The sequence below is a fragment of the Thamnophis elegans genome, chromosome 12 (assembly GCF_009769535.1).
Source record: "Thamnophis elegans isolate rThaEle1 chromosome 12, rThaEle1.pri, whole genome shotgun sequence".
In the NCBI taxonomy this organism is placed as follows: Eukaryota; Metazoa; Chordata; class Lepidosauria; order Squamata; family Colubridae; genus Thamnophis; species Thamnophis elegans.
The window spans coordinates 24,728,661-24,744,756 of NC_045552.1; the positions used below are offsets into that span (position 1 = coordinate 24,728,661).

The 16,096-nt window shown below is 37.9% G+C and overlaps 1 protein-coding gene across 1 annotated transcript in view; it reads left to right on the forward strand.

Annotated features, from left to right (window-relative positions):
• Positions 1–16,096, forward strand: part of CSMD2 (CUB and Sushi multiple domains 2) — a 735,331-nt gene that overhangs the window by 338,280 nt on the left and 380,955 nt on the right. The window contains exons 5-6 of the mRNA XM_032227842.1: positions 933–1,045; positions 5,681–5,758. Of these exons, the coding sequence (XP_032083733.1) occupies positions 933–1,045; positions 5,681–5,758 (191 nt within the window). The remainder of the gene's footprint in view (positions 1–932; positions 1,046–5,680; positions 5,759–16,096) is intronic.

Below are 16,096 nucleotides of genomic sequence, written 5' to 3' on the forward strand. Positions count from 1 at the left end.
TCCAGGACTGACCGGTTTGATCACCATGCAGTTCAAGGGACTCACAGGAGTCTTCTCCAGCACCGTAGTCCAAAGGCCTCCATTCTTTGGTGATCAGCCTTTCTTATGGTCCAACTTTCACAGCCATAATTGAATAGAGACCCATTTTGACATAGTGGTAAAAACAACAAGCTAGATACCAGGAGATCTGGAGTTCTATCCTGCTTTAGGCCCAACTCAGCTGGATAATCCTTGTCCAGTCACTCTTTCTCAGCCCTAGCAGGCAATGGAAAACCATAATAAAATCTTGCCAAAATAACTGCAGGCATTTCTGCGGGCAATCCCCAGCAGTCAAGGTTGACTCAAAGGGATACACACATCTCCCCACAGACAAAAAAGCTTTGCTTACAAATGCCCTTTATTCATCTGAGCATGATATACTGTACCATCCATTCTAGATAGTTTTGAAAAGAAGAGAGATCATTGTGGACGTTTTGGGAAGCATTACACATGCTTTTATTTCTCCCTTTGCTGTTGCCAACCAACCTTTCTTTCCAGAATATCTTTTGGTGATATGACCAGATAGCAGGGCAGCTTTCTAATTATCTGTGGCAACAGAGAACTATAAACAGTTTAATTTCTGTGCCTTTGAAGTGGGGAGGCAATTTCACTTGATGGAGCACTAATCTGGCCGCAGAAGTTAGATCTGCATAAAAATCAGCATTGGATTTAAATTTTTGTTTCTTTTATACTGTAAAGTCTATACTTGTATCGCAAGATTTCTATGTGGGTAAATAACAGGCTGCACAAACCAGTTTTATTTGCATCTCGAGGACATTTGAAACATGTGGTTGCAGGAAGAGTTCGTTACACATCTTCATAAAAGAGATTACTTTTTAAAAATGTATGTGGCTGTTTCTGTTAGCTTCTCTCTTTTTTTTTTCTTTTTGCAGGTTTACAGGGACGAACCTTCCTGCTCCTGTAATCAGCAGCAAAAACTGGCTTCATCTCCACTTTATGTCAGATGGGAACCACAGACAGAAGGGTTTCAACGCACAATATCAGGGTAAGTTGTAGGATCCTTACTAACCTCTAGAGGTCTTTCAGAATTGTTTCAATTACAATAATTCCTAAAACGGATTGCAGATGTACAGGGCAATTTTCTATTTTATTTATTTTCCTTTTCTATGTTTTTCATGTGCATTGACTAAAATATTGGGACAAACTGTACAAATGTCAGCATGAGAAATTACTATTCCAGCAGCTATATTCTCACTCAGTGGATGTGGTTGGTGACTTAATAATATAGAAAAAACTGCATGCACTTTTCCCCTCATACAATTGAGGGATGGGATATAAATAATACTCATTTGTACACATCTTTCCTAATACCCGCATTATATGTGTAATTTTTGGAATAAAAACTGTATTTCAAAGCTCAGAGAAATGTGCAGCGAAAAAAATAACAGTCATATTCCAATCCATTAGTTTGGATATTGCAATTTTTTTTGTTTCCTTAAAAAATACTCAACCCTTACACCTTTTTTCAGTAGCCTATTTCTAATATCATACCCAGATTCCTCCTATGCTGTGTTTTACTACTGCATTCTTGAAAGGGATTAATTCAGTTTGACATTTATGCACGTGTAATAAATTTTGACACAGCCAGAATATAATTGCATCAAGTTTACTTACTTCCATGTGTCAAACATCAGTAGCAAAGAAAAGAGGCTTAATAGAGGGTTTGAAGGATTGTACAATACCATTACTTTCACCTGCTATGAAACTAATGCTTAGGTCATCTAATGCAAATGAAAGTCCAACATGGAAAGGAGGATGTTCAAGGTGGTTTCATAAAGGACTTGAGGAACAAGATGGAATGGAATAGAATTCTTTATTGGCCAAGTGTGATTGGACACACAAGGAATTTGTATCCAGTGAATAAGCGCTCAGTGTATCTACAAACAACAAAGTGATGATGTATGCTATATGATTGAAAAAGATGAAGAATTCCAAAAAAAAGTCAATGTCTACCTCATTGATTATAGAAAGGCTTTTGTCGTCCATGCTATGTTGTTATTGTTAGTTGTGAAGTCATGTCCGACCCATCATGACCCCATGGCAATGTTCCTCCAGGCCTTCCTGTGCTATGTTAGACTATCACAAAGGTCCCTTCCAGTGACGTGCGGGGAGGTTTATGGCCGGTGAGGCAAGCGGGCAAAAGCTGCCCTATGTCTGCCGCCCTATGTCTGCTAGCGCCGGGGCTTCGGCGGGGCTCTAGGGCCGGTGTGGCGGCATGTCTTTAAAGTCCCAGTGCCGCACCGGCCATAGTGCGGGACGCATCCTGCTCTATGGCCGGCGTGGCGGCATGGCTTTAAAAAATAAAAAATAAAGTGCCAGCCCACGCGCCAGCAGACACACACACACACACACACACACACACACACACACACACACACACTACTTATAATAATACAAATTACAATTACTTACAAATTACAATAATTTTGAATTCCTCCCTCCAACCCACATACCTTTTCCAGCTGTTTCACAGAGGATTTCAACTCTCCTCTTGTCTGCCATGATGAAAATGTAAAAAAGGTAAAAAGAAAAAGGCAAGAGCTGCTGAAGTAAGGCTGGATTAGCTGCTGCCAGAGCCTCCAATGGATGACTTTGCTAAACTGTTTAAAAAAAGCCTCTAAAAAAGTGCCCTCTACAGGAGGAGGCGAGAGAACCACGTGCCTCATCTACATAAGGAATTTTTCACCTTTTAACCCTTGCTTAACTCTGCTCAAGTGATCATAAAGATAGACTAAATGAGGCACGTGGCTCTCTCGCCTCCTCCTGTAGAGGGCACTTTTTAAGAGGCTTTTTTAAACAGTTAAACACTAAGCAGAGTCATCCACTGTGACTCTGGCAGCAACTACCTCAGCCTTTTTCCTTTTTTTTCCTTTTCTTTTCATGATGACAGTGATGAAGCCTTGCCTCCCCTGCCTTCCCTGACTGCACGTCACTGGTCCCTTCCTATCCTTAGACTGTATGATTTGAAATTCCCCTTTCTCATTATATTCTGCATCAATCCCTTTTTTTCTCCCCTCCATTACTTTTTTGGCCATTAAAGCCCATGGTTCAGTAAACAGCAGTGTGTTGGGAAGTCTAAAATTCTGAAATAATTTCTGCCCTCCGTATGTATGTATGTATGTATGTATGTATGTATGTATGTATGTATGCATGCATGCATGCATGCATGTATCGGGGGGGGGGTTTCCTGCCAGTTCTAACCTCTTCTATAGAACAGGTTCCACAAATCTACAGTGCTGTTTAGAACCGGTTCTAGTTCCCTCCTCCCGCCCATCTGCACATCATCAAGATGAAGAGCGAGAGGAGGAATTCTGGGAGTTGAAGTCCACAGGTTTTAAAGCTGTCAAGTTTGGACACCCTTGGGGTTTTTTTTCTAAAGGGTTAGGGCTGCAAGGGTCTTGTAACTTGACAGCTTTAAGGCTTGCGTGCTTCAAATGCCTGAGTTTCTGAGACAACATTTTGGTTGCTAAGCAAGAGCGTTGTTAAGTGGGTTTCACCACATTTTACGTTGGCCATGCCCACCCAGTCACATGTCCAGCAAGCCACTCCCACCAGGTCACATGGCTGGCAAGCCACTCCCACAAAGCAGGCCACACCTACAGAGGAGGTTCTAAAAAATTTTGAAACCCACCATTGGTATGTATGTATGTAGCTGATTTTCTAAATTTCTTTGAAGGAAAAATGTGGCTCCAGCCTCATCTATGGGTGAGGGTAATGACTAACATCAGACTGATGAAAACAGCATTGCAACCTCACAACGCAAGCTTCACCGCTTTGTAGACGTGTTCCAATTTTGCATGCATGCTGACAATGGACAGAGCTTAGGGAACAATGCCATAATGATGCTTCTATCTTTCTGACGAAAGCACCAAGATCCTGCTCTTGGCTTACTTCAAAATCTGAACCATACTTGGAAAGGATCCCACTATTTGCACAAGCTAGGACAATGGGCACACTCTCCCTTAAAAGTCTCTTGGTATACAAATAGGTTCTTTTGCACAGAGAAACATATTAAGACTATATAACTAAATGAAAGTTAGGTTTTATTCACACTACCTTTTTATATGTCCTTGCCTATTCTATGGAAGGCAGCTCTTGTGGTGCCTCCTACAAGGACAAGTGTGGTTATTGCCCAAAATGACATTTTGCAGACCACCAATGTTATTTTGTCCTGTTAAATACAGATATGTATTAATTCAGTCAATTCACTCATCTCCCTCCTCTCATAATAGTAAAACCAATCAAGTTAGGAACTTTATGAATCATCTTTCACATTTAATACATTGAGCTATTGAGTCATAATCTTTCAGTTGAGCATTGCGTTGTAGATAAGATGTTACTGAATTAAAAATAAAAGGAGAGGGAAATCAGTCATGATTACTGTTGTGCTATTAAAAATACACCTGCTTGAATCATGCCTTTTAAAAAAAAAGTTTAAAAAAATGATGTGCAGTAAAGATTTTTGCTGTAATTTCCTCTCTGATTAAGGCAAATGTCAGAGGTTTGTAATCCAGTGATTTTGGTAAACAGCCTCCCCACACACAGAGACATAATATTTAAGTGTTTCCTCTAAAATACAAGTTTCCAAGGAATAGAAGTACCAGAGGATGTAAGGGATTAAGAACAAATGTCTTATTGTTACTTTTAAAGACCTGATTATTTTAAAGGCATTACTGATTCTTAAGAAAGACAAATGTTTCACACTTCAAAAGCAAATAACAGAGGTTAAAGTTATGAATATTTAAGGATGATTATTCTTGATCCTTCCACTTTCTACTCAAGTCACCTTTCCAAACTTTTTCAGAAAGCCAGAGTTGGTAGCCATTTCAGTCCTTAGCTTCTATTTTGGGATCCATTTTTATTACTTTCCCCTAATTACGATAGCTCTTATTCTTAAGATTGCTAAATTTCATAATATTTGATTGAACTCACTGAAAGTACCTAATGCAAATGAAATGAAAATGTCACAGTCTCATCATAGCTAATATTAGTGTCAGTAGTTTCTTATGTTTCATTGATCAGATCTCAAGATTTTTCCATATCTTAATTTATGGAGGATTGCATGTGTTAAGGCAAATGAGGGGCACCATGATGTCAATGGTAAAAAAAAAAAAAAAAAACTATTTGAAATGTATATTCCCTTGTTTTGCTTGTTGATACATGTGTGTGAGTAAAATAATTTGTTGTCCTTGAATTTTTAATGTTCAATATTTAATATTCAATGTGCTTGAATTTTTAATATTTAAACAAGTTCTATGTTCTGAAATGGTATATCCATTATAGCATTTCACCCTGCACTTTTTGTGTTTAATGGGGAACTTTCATGGTTGATTTGTATGAAAGTGATTTGTTGGCATTGTTTGGAGAAATGGAAAACTGGCCAATCAATGAACTGTCTTGTTAATTGGCAAGTCATTGACTGAGATGGGTGGCCATAGAAACTGAAGAAATACATATATAAATTGCAAAAAAGAACAAGAAAAGTCTCCCAGTGCTTTGTTCTTCTGGAAACCTAATTTGGCTTTCCAAATAATCTTAGAATTAACTGGTCAGGTGAAACGCCTTCTTTCTTTATAGCTTCTCTTTTGTTGAATCTTCTTCTCTTTCATTCCCTTTCCAGTCAAAAAGCAAATGGAGATTAAGTCCCGGGGAGTGAAATTGATGCCAAGTAAAGACATGAACCAGAAGACATCTGTGTGTAAGTTTCAACCACCATTGCATGTTGAGTGAGACTTAGCACCTTGAACATCCCATATGACTTTCCAGCAATCACCAGACGATGCCACTCTTTTTCAAAATGGTAATGCCTGTTCTCCCCTCCTACCCTGCATTATTGCTTCACCTGCTCCGTTTAGTGCTCTGTTTGCAAACACATACTAACTCTGTAAGGGATGCCTGTGTGGGACTGTGTGTGTGTGTGTGTGTGTGTGTGTGATTGCGTGTGTGTGTGCACGCGTGAGCCCACACATGTCCACAGTGGAATGGACCATGTGCTGTATATATTGTTAGGAGTGCTTTGCAGGACTGCAGGGATCTGGATTTCTCATCTATATGTCATGCACTCTACTAAGTAATTCAGACGGGAGCAAATACATGCTTGACAAACACAAATGTCAGAAAGCTTGGGTCAATTGTTCAGAAACAAACAGCAAAGGAAAAACAATAATCTAAAACATGGTCAGTTTTATTTTCCTTTCCTAGTATATTAAATGTCATTGTGCCTATCCTCTACATATTTTCTTTGGAAAGAAGCAATAACTTCATGTAAAAATGTATGTAATGTAAAAAGAGATTTTGGAGACCTATGTGTTTATACAAACACAGACAGACAGACAGACACACCTCTAGGATTGTTTGCCTTATTGGTAATTCTGTACTTGAGAACAATGTTAGGAAGTTGAGAGAGAGAAAGTGAGAGAGAAATAATGTTGTTTTGTGTCTATTGTGTTCCTCCATTGGTTTTGGGCATCCCAGGTGTGTGTGTGTGGGTGTGGGTGTGTGTGTTGTTTTGGGCCTGATATTTATTTTGTCTTAGGGACCAGATTTCAAACTGGGACAGTCATCAGAGGAGGAATCTCACCAGAGAAATTGGGAAATCACAATAGTGCAGAAATTGTGTAGTCTTTTTGAGGGGACAAAGAATAAAAGGGAAAGCCTCTATTTGCATGAATTGTAGAGGCAACGGAAGGCATTTAGGAAGGAATGGGAAGACCTGTAGGTCAGGTTCTTATGTGGAGTTAACACTTTCTCACCTCTTCAATGCTTTCGCCTGATTTTTACATGGAAAGCATCTTCAAGACATTTGTTTCCTGTATTCATTTTCCAAGTAGCCTTATTTCCTTTGGTAACTATTGGGGGCACATTTCTCTGGCTATTACTGCATTATTATTTTTTACATATAGAAAACAGTGACTTCTTTTAAGAATGGGAGGAAGACAAGCTCAAGGAATGTGGACATTCTGGCTCTTTGTTCCAGAGGTCCTCAAACTTGGCAACTTTAAGACTTGTGGACTTCAACTCCCAGAATTCTCCTCTTCTGGCTGGAGAATTCTGGGAGTTGAAGTCCACAAGCCTTAAATTTGCCAAGTTTGGAGACCACTGCTTTATTCCATCATGTTCTCCATGAAGATGAAGAGGGATTATTTAAAAAAAAATCTTCTCTTTACTCCTTTTCCAAGTGATCACTTCTGCTCTACTGGATGGTCTGATAATGGAATAGTTGAGAATGAGTAAGGAGTTTTCAGCTCTTGGTATTTTTACTGTAGATCACATTTGAAGAATGTGAGAGCTGTTCTTACTGGGAAGAGCATTTAAAAGATCTTCTCAAGACACTAAGATCTTTCACAGCTCAGATTGTTATATTTTGAACTGTAAGCCACCCAGAGTCATTGACTGATAAGGACAACAATAGAAGATGGATGGATGGATGGATGGATGGATGAACAAACAGATAAATAAATCTAGATTGGTTCTTTTTTTATTTATTCAACAACCTATCATGGACCACCCAGTCTATTACAAACTGCTGTGTAAACTGTTCCAAACAGAAGCTTATGTCAAAAACCTTGCAAGTTTGAGAAAGGGAAAGGTGAGTTTGAGTTGCATTTAGGCCTTGATTTGAGTGAATAAGTTGGCATCTCCCTTCCTTCAACTCAGATGCCCCTCTAGCAGAATTTCAGAAAGGATCAGGTCCCTCTTAGCCTGTTGGTTACACTTGATTTTATGTGCTTTGAATTCCCATATCCTATAAAAGAGAATCCTGTGACAGCCTGAACATATTAATGGGCATTTTAAATAAAAAAGAAAGAAATTGAAATTGAATAAAGCATCTTTTCAGTCAAACTATGAGCTTCATGTATTCCGTATTTCTTATGGTGCCATAACTTTCGGCAAAAATTTCTACCCTATCAAAAGGGTATTTCTACAGTAATTTAAAACTTGAGAAAAACAATATCATAATTGTTGTTAATAATCCTCCCAGCTGTGATATGTTCATGCGTATGTGCTTAATATTCTTGTACTAGTTACCCAAATACCAAATACTTCCTTCCTAGACAGATATAGATATGGATGTTTAGAGCCCTCTCTGAAGGAGATTGGTGGTTGAGAAGTTCGATATATAAACATAAATAAATACATATAATATTGTAGTGAATTTAAGCCCTGAATTTTGCAATGAATATCTGACATTTGTAATATACGGAAATGAACAAATCTGTTGACCTCAGTTTTTGTCAGATTATCCCCCCCCCCTCCCCCCCGGTAATAGATTTATTCCTTGCTCTCTATTTCTGGATCAGTTTGTTTGGGGAGAGCAGAGAGACCCAACATGGAAAAAAAAATTGACACAAAATATTGTAGATATTTCTGTGCTATAATTCAAATGGAGAGGAGGGGAGGGGTGGTGTGCTTTTTCTAGCATGCATACTTTTTGCAAATGACTCTCCAAAAATAAAGTATATTCTAGTTCTTACATAACATCAAAAACAGCATGTTTTCATACAGATTCAGACCAAATCAATCTTGCTTCCCTCTCTAATGACATGTTCCTCTGCCCCTATTGTGTTCTATCTTGTTGTGTTTCTACTGCATCTTGGTAGGGCTGAACTGTTGAATCCAGATGTTGAATCAGAAGAGCATTTTATCCAACTGTCATCTTTCCAACTGCAGGTTGCCCTTGATAAGCGAGTTTGCTTTCATTCTACACAAAATATTAATTATACACAAAAAATTTAATATGCATCAGTCACTTTGAGCAGAACTTGCAAAAAAGCAAGGAATCATTGTTTCATTATGTCACTAGTAGACTGAGCAAACAAACCAGTGTTTGCTGAAAGTGTGGGAAACTTTAATTTCTAGAAAGGATCCTTGAGAAGCAGTTATGTACAAAGGATGTTAGAGACTTGAAACCAACTCTTTCTCTCTCCCTACAGAAATTGCAGACACCTGATTCTCACCATTTCTAGTGTAGAAAGGACATGTTGAACTGTTTTCTCTGATCTAGCTGGCAACTTGTAGTTTTTTCCCTGATCATATTTTGTTATTACTTCTACCAATATTTGCAGATTGGTGTGGAAAATAAAACAAGCAAATTAAGCCTTGAAACCTCACATGCTGATGGAAATTATACTTGTGATTTGACCTATAGTAAGATGAGTAATGCTCACACTATTTTTGTTTGCATTAAATCTATAGAGAAGGGTTGTGACTGTTTCTCTTATTGAATTTCTGAAAGTTAATAACACAAGTTTAGCAAACGATACAATATTTGGTTGACAGAAACTTGCATGCATTTCTAACTGGACAAAAAAAATGATGTTCAGTTATGATTTGTTTTCCTATATACTGCTTTTGAAGTGCAACTTTAAAAAGATTATTTGAAGAAAAAAAGGACTGAAGAATTTTAATCAATTATTTCAGAATGTGCTTACCAGCTGAAAATAGTTTAAACCCATTGGAAATGCTTTGCCAACATATTTAGATTAGGATAAATTTGTCTGAAATGACATCTTAGTCATATCCTGAACTTGATTTGCTTCTGAATCCCTGTGGATGATTTCTAGAACAGATTGGTTTAAGGTATAGCATTCTTGCATACTGGCTTATGGCAGTGAAGAAAACAGAACAAATGCTTAGCAAGCTTATTGCTGTTTTCATAGTAGTTGAAAAATTAGATTAATAAAACTGAGAAATGAAAACTAAATATGTAACCATTCAGGCTTTGCTCTTTGTGTTTTAGAAAATGGCATACTTTGCCTTTTGCCACCTAGCAAATTATTATTTTTTCCGAAGCCAACGGATTGTTGAAAATAAATTATATCAAAGGGGTCAGGACTCTGAGCATTCATTTATCTGTCCATCAACATAATAGTTATCTGAATTAGGAACAGGCTGAAATGAAAGATTAAATTTCAAAATGGTCTTAATCAGGGGTGGGCAGCTATGATCTTACAATCTACAGATTTCAGTTCTCAGAATTTCTGAGCCACGGCTCATAAATGGGCCATACTTGCCCACCCCTGGTCTGGCTCAAACTGAATGCTGGGGAGCAGAGGGATTTTGAAAAAAATTACCAATATATATATTATTAGGTCGCAGCTCAAAATGTTGATAAGTGCTCCATTGTAAATGAATTCCGGTTTCATTTCATGACCCAGACTGGAGCACTGCAGGCCACCACCTGAGTTCCCCTATATATGCCTGCATGCACACAAGCACTCACAAATAAAATATATTGTTAGATTGCACAGAAAATTATACAGGTGCCTCCTATGTCACTACTGGAAAAAAATGGTATATCCCTAGTTATCCCCAGTAGTCATTGTTAATACTGCAGAAATTGCTCAGAAGTATGGCATTTTGCATGAGCAAGACAAAATATTTAGAATTCCATATTAGTAGTCCTGTTAAATATATTATTGTTCTTATGATATTGCACAAAAATTCATTTCAGACAGAGCAAAAGTTCAGGATACAGTCAACATAGTGGAACTTGATTCTCCTCCTTTTTCTTTTACAAGAAAATTAAAGTCATGTAAAGCATCTGGCCACACAGTTTGTAATATAGGTACTCCTTGACATATGATGACAATTGGGACCTGAACCTGCACCACTGGGTTAAGTGATTCATGCCTGATTTTATGTCCTTTTTGGATGTAGTTGTTAAGTGAACCATACAGTTCTTAGCAAATTTGGTTTCTCCCATTGACTTTTCTCGTTGAAAGCCAACTGGGAGAGACACAAATTATAATCATGTGACCCGGGGACACTGCAATGGTCATTAATCCATGCCAGTTGCCAAGTGTCCGAATTCTGATCATGTGACTCTGGGAATGCTGCAGTGGTTATAAATGAGAGAACTAGTCATAAGTCACTTATGTCAGTGCTGCTGTAACTTCAAATAGTCACTAAACTAATGGTTATAAGTCAAGCACTACCTCTAAGCATCACTCTCATATGATCCTGGAAACTCAGGATTCATGCAGGTTAATATATTGCAGTTCTCCCAACAGTGGTTGTCTGAAATTGACTCTATGTCAACTCATAAAGTTGCCATGGTGAGGAAAGGGGGAGCACATTCCACGCATACCTTCAGCTAGAGTTGGATCTCAGATTATTATAGCAGGCTTGTGAGGGGTGCACCTTGTTGGAGAATGTGATTTATGACATAGATTGAAGGGAGGGGAGGAACGGGTAAAGTTCAGCCATAATTCAAGTGAGGCTTAGATTTGAGTACAATAGGGTATTGCCAAAATGGTGCTCTTAATAAGTGACTGGTTTTCTTTTGAAACTTGGCTCAAGGTTCATGAATCAATTAGGGCACCTTTCGGAAACCTGACAAGCTACCTGAATTAGGCTACCTGAATTAGCCTAAGCAGTGGTGTCAAACTGGTGGCCCATGGACTGGATGTGTCAAACTCAGGCCACACCCACCCTAGCTCTGCAAAGGGAAACACATCACAATATGTCACGTGATAGCAACGTGATGCCATAACTTTGACACCCATGGCCTAAAGCTTGCAAATGTCTACTGGAAGCCACTTTTAAAAGTAGGATGTGACTGATTAGCCTGTTGTGGTAACTGCAAGGATTTCCTAAGGATAACAAGGGCTTCTTAATACCATTCTGTATTCAGTGAGATCCTTTTTTTGTAAAGGAATGACATTTTTTCTTCTTGAAGCTATTGAATTACCTTGATTATGCTGTCTGCTTTCACTAGACAGGATTTGTTCAGATCTTGGATAGTAGATAAATCAAAATTTCCTCCTTTTTTTTCATTGATTTTTTTCCCCTTACAAAGAACCATTCCATACAGTCTCATGCATTCTGGGCAGATAATGTCAAAATGATTTGGTGGGATTTCTCATCCTGTGTATGCATGTATGAATCCATTTAGAATGCTGTGAATAATTTCCAAGTTCTTTCAGACAGGGGCATCTTAAAATATAGGAAAGGGCAGAATTCTATGATGATTTTGGTTTGCTTCTTTTTAAAAAAATAAACTTTTCCTTTGGAAAGTAAAATATTTTGAAATGTTTCCATGTTTTCTGTACCTGCATGTTTCACAGAGAATGTGACAGTGCCTATTGTGGTGATGCTACATTTAGCCTGATTCTGCTTCTTTTGGTCTCATTAATTGTATTCCTATATGAATATCTGATTCTGCATTCTGTCTTGGTAGAATTAATTCTATAAATCCTATGAGTGGTTGTTTTTTAAAGCGGTGAATAAAAAGTTTTGCTATACTTCATTAAAGAAACTCTCTTGCTTCTGGGAAGAAATATTCTGTTTGTTAGTAACTTGCCCCTTTGACTTTTCAAAGTGTTTTGCTGTATTTCTGCCTGACATTTTTTTTAAAAGTAGCAATGTCGGTAATAATAATGGATCAAAGGCAATCTGTTTACAATGGGGTTTATTTTCTTTTACATGAAAATGCTGCATTTCCAAACAATAAGGAACTTATTTATCTTTCAGTTGATTTTTTTAAAAAAGAAATCTGAACTAATTGCAGTAAAAAAAAAAAACAGATCAATGGGTAGGTATGGTGGGAAGATAATTGGCAAAGATTGGTGTGGTATGCGAAATAAATTATTGCATCAAACAATGAAACCTTAATGAGTTGCATTTAACTTTGTATTGCTTATTTTTTTTAAGAGGAATAAATGAATAACTAAATGAAAGTACTCTTGAATTCTGAAGACCTCTGCTCCTTGATATCCACATGGCCTTAGTGGGAGGGTCAACTTAACAGACACGTTCTTTATTACCTCTTCATTCATTTGATACTCTGCCATATTGAGCAACTGTTTTCTCCATTCTTTCTCTTTAATGAATGTGGGAAAGGAAGGGTCAACAATTTCCTTGTACTATATATGCCATTCATTGTACCATTACATCATTGTGAAGGCTGCCGGCAGGAACCTTCAAATTATATCTACCATGAAGGAGTGGGAGGGAATCAAACATAAGAAAATCACAACATTTTTGGGTAGGATTTGAGTTAGTGAGAATCTACAGTCTGATATGTTATGGGCGAAGAATTCTGATATCCACCTACCGGTACTAGTTTGTTTCAACTTTGCAGACTAAACACCTTCTGGGCATCAACAAAATATGCCTTGAAAACCTACATGGACCTGAATTCAAGCTGTTTTGTGACCCTTATTCTGTATTTTCTTTCTGCTATCAGAGATAAATATTCTTTTGCTTCATAATGATAAACTCTAGAACTTCTTCCCAATATGAGATTTGTCCAAAGAACGTGGATTTTTATTGTTGCAAGTGCATTAACATGCTTTAAAAGAAAATACAAAAAAAATCAGCCTAGGGAAGGACTGATGATTGTGATGACAGCAACAAGTTTCAATGAACATTGTATCGCCCTTTCCTTCTCTATTTGTCCTCTGAAGTTAGCATTTGCATTGGGAGTTGTCTAAAATATGGAAGTTCAAGGGACATGAATTAATTTCATTCCATATGCATAAATTAGCTTCAGAAAATGGGTGGTTTTTTTTTCTTAATTCTGCAGCAAGGGAGGAAAAGGTGAAACTTCATTCCCATGAGCACTGACAACTTAGCAATGATTAAAGTGTATATTTTTAAGAATTATTTTTAAAAAATTAAGATATTGTACATTAATGTGTTCTTCCTTTGCAATGAGCTTCTAACTGCTGATTATTAAGTCCCCATCTGTTTTCCTCCTTTGAGGTGATTTTAGTGACAGCAACACTGCAATTGCAGTTGTTAACAAAGAGATGTTGGATGAAAATAATGGCTCTTGGTTTTGGGAGACCAAGATGGTTACCTCTATCCTTACTGAGTGAAAAATAGAGCCTACCCAAATGTGAAGGAGTCGTGAAGATGCATGAACCTTGATCCTATGTCTACCTCACCTCCAATACCACTGCAGGCCATAGGTATTGATAGGTAGAGAATAGCAACAGTTCTTGAGGCTCTCTGAGCTTGGCTGTTTTCTTGCAGATGCTTCATAGATGCTTGCAGATGCTTCATAGCAAAATTACAATAACAATGGGCCCTGTTTATTTAATTCATCCTTGGATCCTGGAAGTGAACAGCAAACCCATTTGGAATTGGCCCCGCAAGTGGCGGGGTTGGTTAAATGCCCCTGTCTCAAAATGATCAGAGAAAAAGACTGTAATCAAGGTGAAGTTGAGTTCTCTAGATCTTCTGAATTGTTTATACTGATGTATTATTCTTAGATATGCTTTCATTCCCAGATTCTAGTCTATGCATGATTATAATAAGCAAATGTCAATAATATTGAATTTGGTAACCTAGTACTTTTTAACTTTTAATTAAATAAATGTAAAAATGTGATTGAAAAATAGTATCTACATACCTTGCTCCTGTACCCAAATTCTGTGTCCTCAGGTTTAGTTTATCAATAATGTTTTGTTCTGTACTTGTTTCATAATTTACATTCCTCATAATGTGCAGTTAATGGAAATAGCAAGAGTATCCTTAATATAGGGGAGTCACCATTTGGGGGAGACCCCATTCCTGTATAAGTGGTGGAGTATCTGCCTAGCAGTTCTTCCAGAAAATATTTATAGAGGGTTTAGTTATCTGTGTGATTTTTTTTTTAAGAGAGAAGGTGCTGTACTTATAATAATTGTGGTTCATAAAGTTGTGTGGAGTTTGTTATGACAGTTGATAAATTCAATGTGGAAATATTCTGTGGACAGTTGTTTTGAGCACCATCCTATCATTGTTTATGTTGAAAGAATAGATTTCCATCTCCATTTCAAGAAAAAAAGAATCAAAAGATGGGTGTGTGGGATTCCCTAAACTGGCTGTGAATGGAGATGGAGCAAATATATTGTGATGAAGCAGAAGTATTGTGATACAATGACTCTTTATTCTTTGAATATGTACAGTTTAGTCTATAGTCATGTAGTTAGCAATGCGTCTAATTTGTCCGGGTGGGTGGGTGGGGGGAGGATGGAGGCTTTACATAAAAAACAGGGATAAATACTGTAATGTTGCTTGATTTACTCCACACTTGTTTCCTAGGTGTACACCCAATATTATTACATATATCCCTCAAGGTGCAACACAACAAGCAGTTGGGTTCCTGGTCCTTTTTGGCTAGAGAGAAAAAGCAAGTACTTAAGTCTGTAGAATTTTGTAAGACTGATGATAAGAGAAGCATCCCAGTGACCACTAGAGTTAGAACCGAGGCAGTGGTTCACAAGCTTTGCAGCCTCAGCTCCTCTTACAGAGGTCCTGATTCCACCCTTTCAAGTATTACGAAGTGTGACCGAATGTGGTGGAATCCTCTTCTAAAGAGATCCTGATTTTGACAAGCAATTATAGAAGGGACATTGCTAAGACACTGAGTTTCTCGATCAGAAAGGTTGGCAGTTTGGCGGTTAGAATCCCTAGCACTGCGTAACAGAGTGAGCTCCCATTACTTGTCCTAGCTTCTGCCAACCTAGCAGTTCGAAAGCATGTAAAAAATGCAAGCAGAAAAATAGGAACCACCTTTGGTGGGAAGGTAACAGAGTTCCGTGTGCCTTCATTGTTTAGTCATGCTGGCCACATGACCACGGAGACGTCTTCAGACAGTGCTGGCTCTTTGGCTTTGAAACAGAGATGAGTACCACCTCCTAGAGTTGAGAACGACTAGCGAGGGGAACCTTTACCTTTAAGCAATTATATTACCTGCTTCCTTAAAGAGGAATCAGTTCCCTCCAAGTCACCTGTGCAGTAGAGTTGTCCTTTGGGAAGTCTCCTTTTTCTCTACTTGATGATTGCTGTTGACCCCTCCAGTCTTAAAGATGCAGTATTGATGCAGACTAATCATGGGGGGTGGTGGTAAATCATGTTCTTTGATCTTACTAAGTTTCCCTTGCCCCCAAAATCTGTGCTGTGCACTTCCACATTTCCCTTCGTCCATTTGCTTACCCAGAAAATTGTGTCACATATTTTTCAATATGACTGGGATATTGTAAAAACTGAACGTGCAATTAAAATCAATCCATTTTTATTCAGATTTGATTTATTCATTAAATCG